Source organism: Nematolebias whitei, chromosome 9 (assembly GCF_014905685.2).
Source record: "Nematolebias whitei isolate Nwh7 chromosome 9, NemWhi1, whole genome shotgun sequence".
NCBI lineage: Eukaryota > Metazoa > Chordata > Actinopteri > Cyprinodontiformes > Rivulidae > Nematolebias > Nematolebias whitei.
The window spans coordinates 28,249,470-28,265,861 of NC_056506.1; the positions used below are offsets into that span (position 1 = coordinate 28,249,470).

At 37.3% G+C, this 16,392-nt stretch overlaps 2 protein-coding genes across 2 annotated transcripts in view; one reads left to right on the forward strand and one right to left on the reverse strand.

Moving 5' to 3' along the window:
- LOC119414199 (DBIRD complex subunit ZNF326) overlaps window positions 1-4,186 on the forward strand; it is a 59,683-nt gene extending 55,497 nt beyond the window's left edge. The window contains exons 7-10 of the mRNA XM_037681298.1: window positions 1,050-1,110; window positions 1,210-1,340; window positions 1,422-1,511; window positions 4,166-4,186. Of these exons, the coding sequence (XP_037537226.1) occupies window positions 1,050-1,110; window positions 1,210-1,340; window positions 1,422-1,511; window positions 4,166-4,186 (303 nt within the window). The remainder of the gene's footprint in view (window positions 1-1,049; window positions 1,111-1,209; window positions 1,341-1,421; window positions 1,512-4,165) is intronic.
- Window positions 4,187-4,391: 205 nt separating this feature from the next.
- Window positions 4,392-16,392, reverse strand: part of znf644a (zinc finger protein 644a) — a 36,771-nt gene continuing 24,770 nt past the window's right edge. Inside the window, exons 3-6 of the mRNA XM_037682176.1 lie at window positions 14,318-14,908; window positions 12,704-12,829; window positions 6,336-6,438; window positions 4,392-5,203 (exon numbers count right to left, since the gene is read on the reverse strand). Of these exons, the coding sequence (XP_037538104.1) occupies window positions 5,008-5,203; window positions 6,336-6,438; window positions 12,704-12,829; window positions 14,318-14,908 (1,016 nt within the window). The 3' untranslated portion in view covers window positions 4,392-5,007. The remainder of the gene's footprint in view (window positions 5,204-6,335; window positions 6,439-12,703; window positions 12,830-14,317; window positions 14,909-16,392) is intronic.

Here is a 16,392-nt window from a genome sequence, read left to right on the forward strand (position 1 = left end):
CTCTGTTCAATCCATCATTTGAAAATGGAAAAAGTCTGGCTACTAAACCTACCAACACATGAACATCCACCTAAATAAACTAACAGGTCGGACAACGAGACCATGAAGCTCATGGTAACTCTGGAGGAGCTGCAAAAATCCACAGCTCGGGGACAATCTGTCCATAGGACAATTACCTGTCCTTTATGGACGAGTGACAAGAATAAAGTTTTTGTTGAAAGAAAAATAAAAACATGGAAATAGGAGTTCTGCTCAGATCAGACCAAAACTGAACGTTTTTGGCTTCAATACATAACCCTGAACACGCCATCCCCACTCTGAAACTTAGTGGTGGCAGTGTCATGCTGTGAAACACGGTGGTGGCAGCATCATGCTGTGGGGATGCTTTTCCCAGCAGGGACAGGAAAACGGGTCAGAGTTGATTGGAAGACGGTTGGAACTAAATTTAGGGCTATCTTAGAAGAAAACCTGTTAAAGGCTGCTGAAGACTTGAGACTGAGGTGGAGGTTCTCCTTCCAGCAGAACGACCCAAAACCTCCAGCAGAGCTACAGCGGAACGGTTCAGATCAAAATATATTCATGTTGAAACAGACCAAAGTCCAGACTTGAATCAAACTGAGAGAATCTGTGGCAACACTTGAAACCTGCTGCTCACAGACGCTCTCCAACCAATCTGAGCTGCAGCTACTTTGTAAAGAAGAATGGACAAAATTTCAGCCTCTGGATGTGAAAAGCTGCTGACAGATCCTGAAAGACTTGCAGATGGGATCAAGTGTTGCGTCAGGGGGGTTGAAAACAAACGCTCACCACACTTTACAGATTTTTTGTGTAAATAAAATAAAACACAATAATTTTTCCTTCTACTTGACCATTATGCACTACTTTGCATTAACTTATAAAATCCCAGCAAAACACGTTAGTTTGTGGTTATAACATGGCAAAATGTTTCAAGTTAAAGAGGTATCAAGACATTTTTCAGGGCCCAGTAAATGTATAGAATATGATCTGATGTTAACGTCTGGCTGATGGCAGCTGTTTTCTCCTAACAGGAAGTCATGCTGTATAAAAGCCGCCACTGTAGCCAAGCAGTGGAGGAGAAGGCACTTCAAGGTAAATGCATTTGACAGATTAAAATGCTCAGAAAACTAATGTTACCTACAGTTTTATTTCAGTAAGTTCAGTCAAATAATTCGTTCTGGCCTCCATCAGCTCTACAGGAAAAGGATCACATGACAAAAGTGGAAATGCTTCATTGTGCAGCTTGTAAAGTCTACGTATCCACATCTGCAGCTGATGTGCACATTCACGTTACCTCTCAGGGACACCTCTCTAAAGCAAAGGTAAGAACAAAGCAGTTTTTTATATGTATATATCTGTAAGGAAATATTTACTGAATGTGATTGTTGTTGGTGTTCTTTCAGGAGTTTGAGGCGGTGCAGAGACATGCTTGCCTTGGCAAAGCAGAAACGATGCTGAAGGAGCTTAAACCACAGTTTGAAGACTTCCTGAAGGTATTCTACCAGAGATTCCAAAATATCTTCAAACATGCTTTTCCAACATTTACCACATCTTTCAGTCGGTAAATATTCGCAGGAGCGATGATGGAAATTATTTTATTTATTTATTTTGATGAAGAAATTGATGAACGCAATCTCACGGTTCCTGGCTTTGATTTTGAGGGACACCGAGCTTCCTGAAACATATGCTAAGTGAGTCTGTAACGGAATTACAAGTTCCCCGGATGCTTCGGACAAAATGTTCTGGATCATGTCTAGAGAGATTAAATATGGAGGTATTCTACCTATAGCAATGGTGTCAATGGTTGACTCAACTTCCCGGGTCAGGTCAGACATGAATGAGCGTGATTATGATCTATATGGACCACCGTAATCAGGGAGTTCAAAGCAGTCGTTGTTTTGCGCAGTATCTCACTGTGATGGTTTAGTACCAACACAATATTTCTGGTAGTTTTGCCTAAAAATGTAGTTGATCTTTTTGTCGATGTAGTTGCTTTTGAATTTCAGGGAATTCTTGTTGTAGTTCGCCCATGTGGTGTTTAATAGTAACAGTGTTAACAGATGAGACGCCTAGATGTAGCCTCAATGTACCAAGGGCTGTAGCTGTTATAAACATTTCTCCTAGGAAACGTTTTGCTCTTCGTTCAGTACCAACAAGTTCAGTTTGGGTTACTGTGAATTTCTGTAATTGCTCTAGCATGTTTGAGATGTCTTGTTCTGCATGTCGGATGATTTCTTTGATCTATCTGCGGCCTTCTGCCGATGTGAGGTTACTGGTAGTGGACAGGTGCTGTTAGCGCACTATCACAGTAAAGAAAGTTTTACTTTGGAGTAGGGATGCACGATATTGCATTGTATCGGTATCGTCCGATATTCGTGATAAAGTTAAATATTGGACATCGACCATTCCATCAAAAAACTACCCGATATAAAAGGCTTGTTTTAAGTTAAATTTAATTTAAGAAACTGTCAAGTATATCTATTAATGCACTACTACTTATGCACTTTTCACTTGTTGCTTGTGAACAGGTTGAGTATAGATTTGTAAAAATGTACAAATTTGCACCGTTCGAGTGTTGTCATTGTGTTAGAGAGTAAATGTCATGAATAAATTTGACATTAAACATAATCCAAGTTGAAGTGTTGCATCATTTTCAGTCCCCTTTTCTGCATTTGGTAGCAGGTCAAACTGACAAAGCCCATGCAGAATAATGTATTTTAATTCCACAGCAGAGAAAATCATGTAGTCTCTGTAGGTAGGTGTAGGGGGAAATAATGGTATTGGTATCGATTATAGACATATCAGATATCGGCCAAAAATCCAATATTGTGCATCCCTACTTTGTAGTTATCTTTAGTGATGTTTCCCATAACTTCCATAGTTTTTTTTCTTTGTTGAAATTATTTTTAAACAATGAGCTGGCTGGTAATTTAAGGTTTTGCTTTATTTTGTCCCTAATGTTTTAGTTAGCTAAAGCTTCTCTCATTTCAACACACTGTTTTTTTTATTATCTTTTAACTACATAACTTTCTAATGGTGAAATGTAGGTTTTGTAGTCTCCAACAAGTTTCATGAAACATAAGTAAACTTTCTACTTGAATACTTCTACTAGCGTACTAGCTGTCAGAAACAAATCACACTGATGTAGAAAAGGCAATAAACTGGTATTTTGTCCAAATTCAATTAGATGTTCATCAAATATAAGACTTACTTCATTTTTACTTTTGTACATCAGGGAATATTGGATTTCAGTATTTATTTGCGAGTCAAATATTGGCACGATTGGACGGTGGTCGGAGGCGTATAGAGTGAAAAGTTTCTGGTCTTAATGTCCCGACTTGGAACAGCAGCAGGTATTAACTTACTGATTTATATGATTAACACTTTCCTACATGTTAATGGCATTCCAAGTGTATAACGCAGGCCTATTCAACCTGCGGCCCGCTGGTCACTTCCAGCCTGCGGGTGACTTCATTCAGTCCGGCACCACCAATGAGTTCATAAAAAATAATTTTATTTTTTTTTGGATTGTGGGTTTGGGTTCTGTTTATTGCATTTATGATTCAATGCAACAAAACAAATTTAAAAGGCAACAGATCATTGCAATACTTGGTTTATTTACATAATGAATTTAATCACTGGATGTCCGGCCCCTGAGCTGCTGGCTTTTAGAAACTGTGGCCCCCTGAGCGGTTTACATGAATAGCCCTGGTTTAACGTTTTCCAGTCTAGATTTTAATTTTCTTCACTTTGCAGTAATGTAACCTGCTGTTCTTTATGGCAAACATCTCTCTCAGGCAAATGGAGTTGGTGTTTTTTTTTAACACTGCATGTTCATGATTGATGCATTTTAAAATTTAAAAAAAGCATCAAAACTCACGAAACCCGACCCTCCACGTAAACACGACTGAGACTGAAGCAGTCCTCATTTCTAAAGTTTTAGGATTTTTAAATTCAAGATAAGAAAAGGAAGCCCAGCTACTTGTGTCACAGAATACCTTTCAGTAGCTCCATAAGAAACTTGATTTTGCTTGTTTTATGATTTGTTTGTTTGTGCATATATTAGGTTGCATTTATGTCAAACTTATATGCTGAACTACATCTTAATTTACCGTGCATCTGACAGCTAACGCTTGCCTTTTTTCAGGGTGGATCCCCATTTGAATGAGCTGGAGTCTCCATCATCTTTAGCTGAAGAACTTCATGGATAGTCTCAATCCTCATGTGTTTGTGTCAATAAAATAATAGTTAAAAAAATATTGATCTGTAATTTACTGAGAATGTTTTTTTTTTTAAATAAAAGACAAAAGTGTAAGAAAAAAGTCCCAAGTTTTTTTTATTTTTTTATTTAGAACACAAACGTTTTACGCCTTGTATCTGTGTGATATAGTACATTTCAAATTAAATTATTTCAAAACAGTATATTTAAACATTAAATATAGGTGACGTATGAATGGTAAGATCAGCACAGGGTGTGCATAATTAGTTTTTCCTGAAACAACTTTTTTTTTTTTTTTGTATTAGAAACAATGCAATTACTGAAATATTATAAAACATTTTATATGCATAAAAAAAGTTGCAGACATTTTATTTCCAAAATTATTCCTGTGTGCGACTCTGGCCTGATACAAGACTGGGCATTTATTGGATCATGTTACAGTACAAAGGAGACATGGTTGTGTGTTTTAGGTGAGTTGGTACAGAACGGAGGTACTTCCAAGTGTCGACCAAAACCATGAAGCCATCTGAGGTAAAAGTACTCAATTTCATAAAAATGGGCCGTGTAAAAACACAGAGGTAACAATATCCAAATTAATCAAATCTTTTCACTGTCCAAACATTCCAATATGCACAACGCCCAAAACATTGAGCTAAATTGTACTTTTGGTCAGTATTTCATTGACCTAACAGAACAAAAGTAAGTGAACAAACATCCAATGTACATACACATACAGTCTAGTGAAATCTAAAAAAAGCTCCCCGCTGGCCTCATGAGGCAGCCTGTGCGACTGTCAGAGAGCTGTCATGATCCTTCTTGAGGATTGGGGGGTTTGTGGCCATTGAGGTGACCTCTACCATGCCTAGTCCAGTGTGAGGGACACCAGTGCTCATAATGTGTCTCTGTAAATGTTTAATCCAATCCTCCTGGACTGACAGTGGACCCTGGAAGACGAGGTCACAGAACCTTTGAAGAGACAAAGAATGATAAATGTGAATTACTCAAACAGCCACAGATCATCTGTAAACAAAGTTGGACAAAAGTCAAACACTTCTGGACCTTAAATCTGAAATTACTATTTTACGACTGCGTATTAGGGCCACGCTGTTAAAAAATAATTTACGAGAAAAAAGTCATGAAGTTACGAGAATAAAGTCGTATTACGAGAATAAAGTTGAAATACAATAAAGTCAATATTACGAGAACAAAGTCGTATTATGAGAATAAAGTTAATAATACAAGAATAAAGTCATAATATTACGAGAATAAACTCATAATGCCATACGGCTTCAGTTTATCATAAGAATCCATATGCCACAGTGCGTTGAGCCCCTGCTATTGTACTGCTGACGTCGGAGACGCCGTGCTTGCCGAAGTTCATCTCCCACTGGATCCAAAATCTTGACCATCCTCACTGTCTGCTGACAAACAACAAACCTCTGAATGGGACACACATGTAACCAACAAGCCTTGCAGTCGACCACTGCCAGGAAGTTCCTCTTCCACAAAAGAAGCAATATCTTCCAAATCTGTGTGCTTCTTTCTTCGAAACAGACGGTCATTTGCACAATCGGTTCAAAGTCCTGACACTTTTAATAATCTGATGATGATGTGCTAACAGACTAAGTATTTCCTTATTTGTATAACCAATACCAAAGTATAACTTGACAAGATGCTCAACATTCAGCATTTTACAGCAGTTGTAAGATTATTCGTGTCGGAGTTGATAATATTGCGACTTTATTCTGATAATATAACAACTTTATTCTGATAATATTACAACTTTATTCTGTTAATATTACAACTTTATCCTCATAATACCATGACTTTATTGTTAATATTACAACTTTATTCTGTTAATATTACAACGCTATTCTCGTAATACTATGACTTTATTCTGTCAATATTACAACTTTATTCTGTTAATATTACGACTTTATTCTCGTAATATTACAACTTTATTCTTGTAATACTATGACTTTATTCTCATAATTTCATGACTTTTTTCTCGTAATGTAATTTTTTTTCTTTGCGTGGCCCTAATACTCTGTCATACTATTTAGATGAGAGCAAAACAAATAAAACAACAAAAAATTACCTGCAGGTGAGTCTGTACATTTCCTCTGGAGTTTGGGTTAAGGGCAGTGTCTTCTTCTTTAAGCCAGGTCGTGAACGTTGCCTCACTGCTTTACACTGAATCGCTGAAAAAAACAAAATGTACATTTAGAAACCTACAGATTGCAGCAGAGTCTTGCTTTAACATCAACAAAATGTGTCAGGAAAGCACGTACAGTAGAAACATGCTTTTTTCAAGAATCACTGATCGTTGCAGGACTTCACTTTGAAATAAATAGTTCGACCATTTTAATATAGGTCCTGTGTAAAAGTTATGAATAATTAATAGCTCATCTGTTCTAGAAAGCTCAGCGAACAATTTAAAGAAAGAGTTTGATTCTGACGATTGATAAACCAACAGCTGGCCTAAATGCAGCGAAGACCACAGTGGATTGTTGCTGTCTTTAGAAAACTTTCAGACTGACTGCGTTTCATGCTGTTCTTTATGTGTTTGAGTCAAAATACAACTCTAGAGCTTTCCACACAGGTTGGAGACCCCTGAATCAAAGCTGAGAAGTCTAAAAACTGGTTCAACGCCTGAGTGTTAAATCTGTGACTGTTGGGATTTTTTTTTAAAGAGAAACAAACTTTGCTTCTGTTGCTAGTCATGCTTACAAATAACCACCTAATTTAAGTAATGTGAAACTTAACAGCAACATTTAAGTTTATAAAAACAATGTTTGCATGAACCACTGTGGCATTTTGGACATAGAAGTTAGACACCGTTTGGCAAACTAGTCCAGTTTTAATGTGTTTTCTTCAACAGTGGATTTCTTTGTGCCACTCACGTAAAAGTCAGACTGGTGAAGAACCTGGACAACAGTTGTTGCATGATCTGTGTCTCTCTTCTCACCTGCTGAAACCTTCAGAGTGCTCACAGGTGTCCTGGTGGCCTCTCTCACTTATCTTGTGTGTGTACCACCTGCTCTTGGGAGATTTACACATATTTCATTTTGTGATGATGGATTTAACAGAACTGGGGTTGTTTAGGGCCTTAGAAATGATTTTTGTATCCATCCCCTGATTTACACCTTTAAATAATATTTCTGAGTTGAATTAGGACAGTTAGTGTAAAGGGGGTGAACATTTATGCACTTATTTTATATTTAATCGGCATTAATCTGTAGAAATTCGATTTCACGTTGATAAAGTCTTTTTAAATTTCTGTTTTGTCAAAAAGGCCAAATTATATTGACCATGAATGATTTATGACAAGAATTAAAGAATAAAACAGCCAAGGGGGTGAATACTTTTAACAGACGCCATATGTTCACTTGTTATTTGATGCCTGCGTAACATTGCAGACAGCAAAATGTGGAAGGAACCACATTTAATCAGGCAGAGGTGCTGACTCTGTGATGAAGCCTGACAGTAGAACCACAAAGACCGAGCGTGTTTGCATTGTCTGAGAGAAAAATCAATAGCTTTACAGCCATCTTGAAGAAAGCCAGTGTACCACATTTACTGTGCCTTGCAAAAACATTCATCCTTCTTAATGTGTTTTCTATTTTGTTGCATTTCAACATGAAATTAAATTGGATTTTTAATTAGATAAAAAGCAATAAATCTAAAAAAAGATACTTTAGATCATATGTGCCAAACTCAAGGCCCAGGGGCCAAAAGTGGCCCTCCTTAACATCTTATCTGGCCCCAAGATGTTATTTTAAATGTAAAATACTTTTATCACTTTACTTTTTTCAGTAATCTTTTATTATGATGTCAAAAATGCAACAGAAAATGTCAACTGACACCAATCAAACTCTTGTTGAGGAACCTGCAACCAAGAAAAGATGTTGGGTATCTAACTTGAGTTAATGTAGATTCTGAAATTGGCCCTTAGTTTGAAAAAGGTTTTAATTTTGACCCCCTTTTGTAAGTGGGTTTGAAACCCCTGCTTTAGATTATTGAAGTTAAACAGTGGAAAAATTTGTTTATTTTTTTCTTCTAAAAATCTCTCAAACTGTAAAATGGTGTGTGGATTTTTATTTAAGCCCCAACTTGTGTTGCCAAGTTTTGCAGCAGTTTCACAATCAGGTCTCTTCAGTTTTGTCAAATACATTTTTACTTAAGAATGTCTCTGTATTTTGCTCCACCCAGAATCTTACCTTCAACTCTGACGTGTTTCTCAGGCCCTACTGATGGATAAACATCCTCACAGGATGCTGCTGACACCACCATGCTTCATTATTCAACCTTTATTTACACAGGTTCGTCTCAATGAGTCACGAGGACTCACTTACAAGAGAGAACTGTCATTATAGAGGTGTGCTTGATAAGAGGGTGGTAAATTTCCTTTATCTTGTCGGCTAATTTACATTAACAAACACAAAATTGGCTTCACATCAGTGTATTTTACAAACATTGAGCTAAAGTTTGGTGTGGCAGTAGCTGACAGTCATTCATAACACATTCCCTGAGTGTTAACTGTTAGCAAATATGTCGAGAATCAATAGACCGGTTTAAATAAAACTCTTAGAATATCATCACTGGATGTACATCCACATCTGATTAACATCTGGAGTCAACACAATTGAAGATGGCCAACACAGATAATTGGCCCTTGGGGGGGAAAGCTACAGTATCTCAGTGAACTTTACTGATACGACCTGAAATTTGATGTGTTCAAAGCTAAGAGTCATTCATAAAAGCACAGATTGTGCAAGATCTTCAGCTGTAGCGTTTGATCAAGCATGATGTTATTTGTTAAAATTTAAAAAAAAAGGGTAAAGCTTTTCAAGAAAAGATTATCTTACTTTAAAACTCTGGCATGGATGGTGGTGGGCCAAATGCATTCCTTTAAAAAATGCATTGCCTTTAATTATAAGCATGTTTTGTTGTTTTTCTTCAGACTGGATTATTCAGCCTACAGCTCATTCAGAAATGAGACGCTTGCTAAAGTCAAATGGAACAATTTCTGGGAAAAACAAAAAGTAGAAAACTGAAGCTGGCATACAAATGTCTATAAAAAAAACTGATTAGTTAGGGAGCGGTAATTTATAATGTATGATCCAATTAGTTCCAGAGAAGGTTAGTTGCGCAACACAGGTTGCTATAATGAAACATCCTGGTAAAAACTGAATGGATTTTGCAACACAGAAACCTCATGAGAGCTGAAGTTGTCTCTTTAAGCCACTAAACCTGCTATGTGACGAAAGCCTCTGATGTGTAATTTACCAAATGTGAAGAGTAGGAGTGACTCAGGGTTTCAGTGCTGTGCAGTTCTTTCGGTTGCTCCCTTCTGCAAGTGTCACCACAGCACAGTGAGCGAACTTGCACAAAAGATTTGACAATTGTTTTACACCGGATGCCCTTTCTGACTCAGCTTGGACTCAAACATGCAAACTCAGGATTATAAGATTGTGGCACTCATTGCCGAGCTACCACTGCCTCTTTTGTAAAAAAAAAACAAAAAAAAACCCGTAATTTCCACCGTACACGTCGCACCGCCCTATAAGTCACATCAGTCCATATTTGTCTAAAAAAGTGGAAAAATCCATAAATATGTATCTTCGCCATATATGTCGCATCTATTATGCGTCACTTCTGACGCGTTGCGTTTGTTATGTGTCAATGCTGACAACCTGGAAATGTGGACCGGTGTTGAGCCAAAAACCGTTGGTCCACCAAATGGCGGCTACGGGAGCGTGCACGGAAGGACTTTAACAAAATTAACACTTAAAAACAATTATTTGTTTGCTTGAAATTATATCATAGTGTGTATCAATCTAACGTTTGCTTAATAAAGGCACTTTGATGGTCTGATCAGCTGAATTTCAAAAATAGCTTCGCTGCTGTGGTGCTGCGAAGCGGGCATGCGCAGCTTGACCAGCCGCAGCATTTCTTTAAAATTTAAGAAGATAACCACCTAAAAAAATTATTTGTTTGCTCAAAATTATAGCAAAGGTGTGTATCGTCTAACATCTGCTTAAAAAATGTACTTTAATGGTCAAATCAGCTGTATTTCAAAAATAGTTCGTTGCCTCGGTGCTCCATGAACGTGCAGAAGAAGAGAAAAGGAAGAAAGAACGTGGCTTGTTTCTCCAAATATGAACAAGAAAAGCACCTAAACAATTATTTGTTTGCTCGAAAGTATAACAAAGGTGTGTCTCAGTCTAACATTTGCTTAATAAATGCACTTTAACGGTCAAATTAGCTGCATTTCGCCGGGTAAGTGCAGCTGGATTGACGGTCGTTCCAAGCAACGAGCAGAACCAAGGTGGGGAGACTAGGACATGCAGGACATGGTCAATTCAAAAAAGTTCAAGGAAAAAAAGAAAGTATAAAGTAAAGTATAATAAAGTCTAGTTGTTTTTGTCTTGAACTTTTTTGAATTTGTCATTATAGCCACGTTTTCCTATTACATGATACAACAGCATGCCATACAAATACTCCTCTCCTTCCATCAAATGGCTGAAAGTGGTACTGCTCAATTTTATTTTTTCAGTCCGAATGAATGAAAACGTTCATATCTCAGCCAAAAAATGGTTTATAAATATGGGAAAAAATCCATAAATATGTCACTTCACTATGTCACTTCGGCCTGTAAGTCGCAGAGCATGTAAATTATGCAAAAAAACAGCGACTTATACAAAGAAAAATATGGTAACTGCAAATTTCAAACACGTCAAACATGCTAATATTTCATTATGGGTACAGTTCTTGTCACTAAATGTATCTGCGGTATACAATAAATCCTGATGGCCTGTCGTTTGCACAGTGGACAGACGACTGTGTGTCACATCAAGCTATGTGTAGGAATGCGCGATATAAACGGTATACGGTAGAAACGATAGAAATTTAGCCTACGATATAGATCTGTCTTCTACCGGCTAACCGCAGTAATGCTGTGTCTGAAGTAAAATCAGAGTTGTCAGTTTAATCGTTACTTTTTTTTAGTTGAAAACTGTGCAAAAGTGGTGTTAGTCTTTTCTTCGAGAGCTAAGTAGCGAAGCTACAAGCTAACTACAGCTGGCTTGCCGTAGTGTTGCCGTATTCTGACGCATGCGCAAAACGCTGTGTTCCGTCAAAATGTTTTTTTTTTTCCCATCGAAAGTTAAAGTAAGTGTTGGTCAGCTTTAGAGAAACCTGCTCTCTGATCTGTGAAAAGAACGCTGTGTTGTTTATATCTATGGATTTTACTGCGAGTCCCTCTGGTCAAAGCCACAGACTCATTTTGTGTCAGCTCTCCATTAAAGCAGAAGGAGACGCCCACTAGAGGTTTGGAGGGTGAAGTGTTTCAGTGTAACATGCTGCTCTGTTGCTGTTCATTTCTTAAGACTGGAAACTGTTAAGAGTTAACAACATATTATTTTGTTTAAAACATAAGGCTAAAACTACATTTGATATCTTTTGCACTGTTTTGCACAAGAAAGAAGCCTAATACTTGATTTGTTTATTATTTAAAAACTCTCTGGACCTAGTAGTGGAATTTTCTTAATTCAAAATATATGATGGTAAAAGGGACACCCTATGCTTTTTTTTAGCAAGTTTTATACCAAAAACATATCACGATATATATCGTTATCGCCACCCTTCACAATACATATCGTGATATGAATTTTATGCCATATCACACAATCCTAGCTATGTGTTTTTATATTTTTCAGACAGTGCAGGTACACTGAGCTAAAAGTCAAAATTGTGACTCAATACACATTTGGGAACACCAACTGTGTGAAAAATGTACTCAACAATGTCTGATGGTGTACTAATCAGACAGGTCACAGGTTAACACCAACTATGAACAGGCCCATGGTGACTGATGTAATTTCACTTGTATAACCACTTTGTGTATCGTCAGTATCTCACTGTGCTGCACTCAGTGGCAACTAGTTGACAAATGGCATTTGCAAAGGAATAAAATTGTGCAATAAATTTTCTATCAAAATAGTCACAGAGTTGGCACAGGTGTCTCAAACCCTTCTCAATTTAGTTTCTATAAATTTAGAGCATTAGAGCTGTTTTCTGCATGGGAACTCTCTTCTGACAAAACACTCCTGAGATTACAGTCATGAATTTCCAAGTCTAAAATCCACATTGATAATGAATATAAACAAAAACAGGTCCAAGTCTGCATGTTTCATTTCTAAAGTGTACTTCAGTATATTAAATAATAAATGTCAGGATGGCTGCCGAGGTGGAAACAAAGCCTAGCACAGCTTCAAATAGTTTTGCTAGCCGTGCACATGACAGATCAAGATTTTTATATCAAAACACACCTGCACAGCTCATTGGTTGCAAACACTCAGTGTGACTGCAAGTGAAAATCTGCCTGCTTTCTTGCAATTTTAAGTCACCAACTAGTTTCCTACATTGCAGCCTAGTGATACTAGCATTAGTGACAGAACTCACTAGTTCCCTCGAGTAGCGCCATCCTTTGTCTTTTTGCATATGCTCGGAGATGATTGGACAGGCTAACTCCACTCTCGAAAGTAGCATTGCAATGAATGCACATCTTCCTCTTGAATTCTCCAGTTTCTGTAAAAGACAGACACACACACATTAAATCAGAATGGCTGAAACTAGGCTCTGCTGAGTCACTGTTCACACTGGATGACAACTCCACTACGGCATAAAAAAATTCAGTCACAACGCCAATGCTTCAGCAGCTTGAGCAGCGTAGTGGACTCCCCAATACGTGTGTTCAGTTTCTAAATATTTTGAGATTCCAAAAACATTTGTATCCAGGCTGTGATTATCTATTTTTGTGATGGCAGGTTGTTGAGGTCCTGGATGGAGGATAGGAGCAGCTTATTTATGACATGGGGCCCATAAACGGCTGCATGGCTTGGTTGTGAGGAATTTGAGGCAGGACTAGTTACAATGTCCTCATGCCTGGGCTATAACCCCATTGTGTCCACATCTACTTTAAAAATTTGCTATCATGATGTGATTTCCTAGCACAAAGCTGAATCATGATGTAGTTTGTGACAGTAAGGCCAGGTGGGAATAACACGATCCTAGGCGTACATGATAGTCTAGATTTTGTTACCTAGAGAGTTGAGTGCAGGAAGGAAAGGAAGGGCTGCAGAACATAGCAGGAAAAACATTTGGCAAGTACTAAAAAATATAGTAGCATTATGATTTCCTTCACACACTGAAGAAAGATTTTCAAAATGTCCACATTCACATAGGACACGTATGGAAAGTGTAGCTGAATCTGTTATGGTTGCAATGGTCTATATGTGATTCAACATTGTGGAGACAAAAAAATACTGCCTTTATGTGCGCCTTTGTGCAATAAATAAATGATGGAAAAAAATAAATACTTCTTTTGCCTTATACTTTTCTTTTACACATAAAAAATATTATGCACTGTAGTCTTTTTGTATTGGTAACTCAATGTGAAGATATTTTGTGGCTATCATTATATGTCGATGACATCTCATGTTAGCAACACAAAATTTGATTATCAGTATTCAAATGGTTACTCCCAAATGTACCAAAATTTTTTTTTTTAAATCAGCTTTTATAAATCTGTTTTTCAAAAATGTGACTGTCTCTATAACCCAAACAAAAACGATGTTTTTTACTAATACAAGTTTTGACGATTGTCCTTAATTTCCATAAATTAGTGTGATGTAGACTGCTGCTGACGACTAAAGTGAAGAATATGCATACACTGGTTTTCTCTAATAAAACAACTTTTTATGAATAGTAACTAAAGAAAAATACTGTTATTGATTTGGACCTGTGTTAATTTTGGCTATCTTTATATCTTGCTCTGTATTATTATTATTTTTATAAATAGGGAAAAAAGTTAATTCTTCCATATTTAAATGTTTAATATGTAATTTAATGTAACTTAGTATGCATCGGTACTTCATTATCGTTTGTATAATGTGTTTTCTTTTGCAAAAAAAAAATTTGTATGCCAGCAAGATCAAAGTATTCTTTTGTACGTTGTAAAATTTGAAAAGACAAAAGATTAACCTTTCCATTTACTTTTCTGAAGAAGTTACCAACCTGATCCTGAAGTTGGCAGTGAAGATGCAACTCTTGACCCTGAACTGTGCTCACTGTTTGAAGAAACCGTCAACTCATTTCTTGATGTTTGAGAGGATCCTTTGAGTCTGGCGTCTTCCTGGCACCTTCTCCTCTTCAGAATCCCAATTAAGGCTGTTGTGCCTGAGAGTGAGTTTTTAACATCCAGCTTATCCAGTTGCTCATTTTCAGATTTACTTGCTGCTAAAAAAAATGTGGGAATCAGTGGTTTTGTATCAGTACAAAGGTTTGGAACAGAATGATTTTTTGGGAAACCCATCTGAGAAGAAGTGAAGCGATTAACGGTTGACAGCTTTGGTGAAGCACCATAACGGAAATGGTTCCGTCTTCTTCCCAGGATCTGAATGGCTCGTTGGAACTCTTTTTTGTCACGCATCAGCTCACGAAGTAAAATTATTGGGGACTTGCTCTTCTCAGAAAAACTTCTTCCTAGCTTTTTCAGATGGCCTCGTATGTGGTTGGACTGCCCAGTTCTGTTATCAAATGAGTCCCCACAAAGTGGACATGAGTGAATGCTTGTCACAGGCTCAGAGTCCGAATCTAGTTGTAGTGCTGGAAGGAAAAACAAAAACAAACAACATTATACTAGTACATTATGAAACGTTTGGAATGTGTACTACAAAAACAGATATAAAGCCATGACACCTGGCTCAAACTTCCATTTTTACAGTTCAGTGCTTGTTTTATACACATTTCCAAAATGAGAACAGAGACATATACATCGACAAACCATTTGAAGAGAAACTTCTGGTCACAGCCCAATCCACAGTGCAACAGACTCCGACACTTATGATGCCTCCTTCAGAGGATAGTTACACAGGAAGGTATTTTTAACTAATTTGAGCTGTTCCTTACTGAACTCATCAGCCCATGGGCACAGAGAGACCTTAAGGTCTGGCCTCAGAGTGAGAATCTGGTGTCACTATCTCTTCTGGTAAGGCAAGTAGTTTTCTTTATGTTCATTATATAAACTGAGCTGCGCAGTAGAGCAGTTGGTCAGCATTGCATTTCAGCAAGAAGGTAATGGATTTCAAAACTTAACTTGGATCTTTCTGCTCAGAGTTTGCATCTTCTTGTGCATGCATGGACTTTCTCTGGTTGTACCCCAACTCTCATCTATTGGCCAATACAGGCGCCAGCTTGCTGCAACTCTCAACAGGATCACATCAGTTGTAGAAAAAAAAACAAAAAACTATCTGGCTCTTTACCCAGGACTACATTGCCTCAAATGACAATGCCCCAACATAATCACAGGAGCATTATAAAATTATTTAGATAGACTAGGAAAGCAATTGATTTGATAGTGGGACACCATACACAAAAATCAAAACAATTTTATTCAGTTTATTCTGAATACCTCAGAAACTTACAAAAACTGAGTTAAGCTTGAGAACAAAGCTGCCAGTTATGTACAGTATATCCTATTATTACCTAAGGCTGTTATGAATTCTGTTATGGTTGTTACCTAAGGCTACTTGTTGGTCATAAGTAATGACCAATGCTCAGTAAAACAAAAATTACACAGTTTTTTCAGAGATGCATTGCCATTACGGTAAGAGTTAGGAACTAATTCAGCTGTAGCTTTTCTGGTGGTTTGTGTCCCTAAAAGAATACTGTCACTGAATGAAGTCGGTTAGGGCACATCTTAGCTTGCTAGAAAATAGGGCTGGGCGATATCTCGATATTTTTAAAATATCAAAATAATTTCATACGCGATATAGAAAGAGACTATATCGATATAGCTCATGCTCTAATGCCCCTTTTCCATTCGTACCTTTAATACCGGTACAGCATGGCTCTATTCGACTCGGTACACTTTGTTTCCATTATGCTTTCAGTACCGGTTCCAGTGGGCGGGGTTCAAATTGACGTCACATGTCTCACCAGCTGGTGGAAGTGAGACACTGAAACAGGTTTCAGTACAGGGTGAGAATTTATTTTGAAGTTTCTGGTAAACTAAAAAGAATTCAGATTATTAAAATTATCAAATTAAACAATATGTATATACCAGTATATATCTATATCTATATATAAAT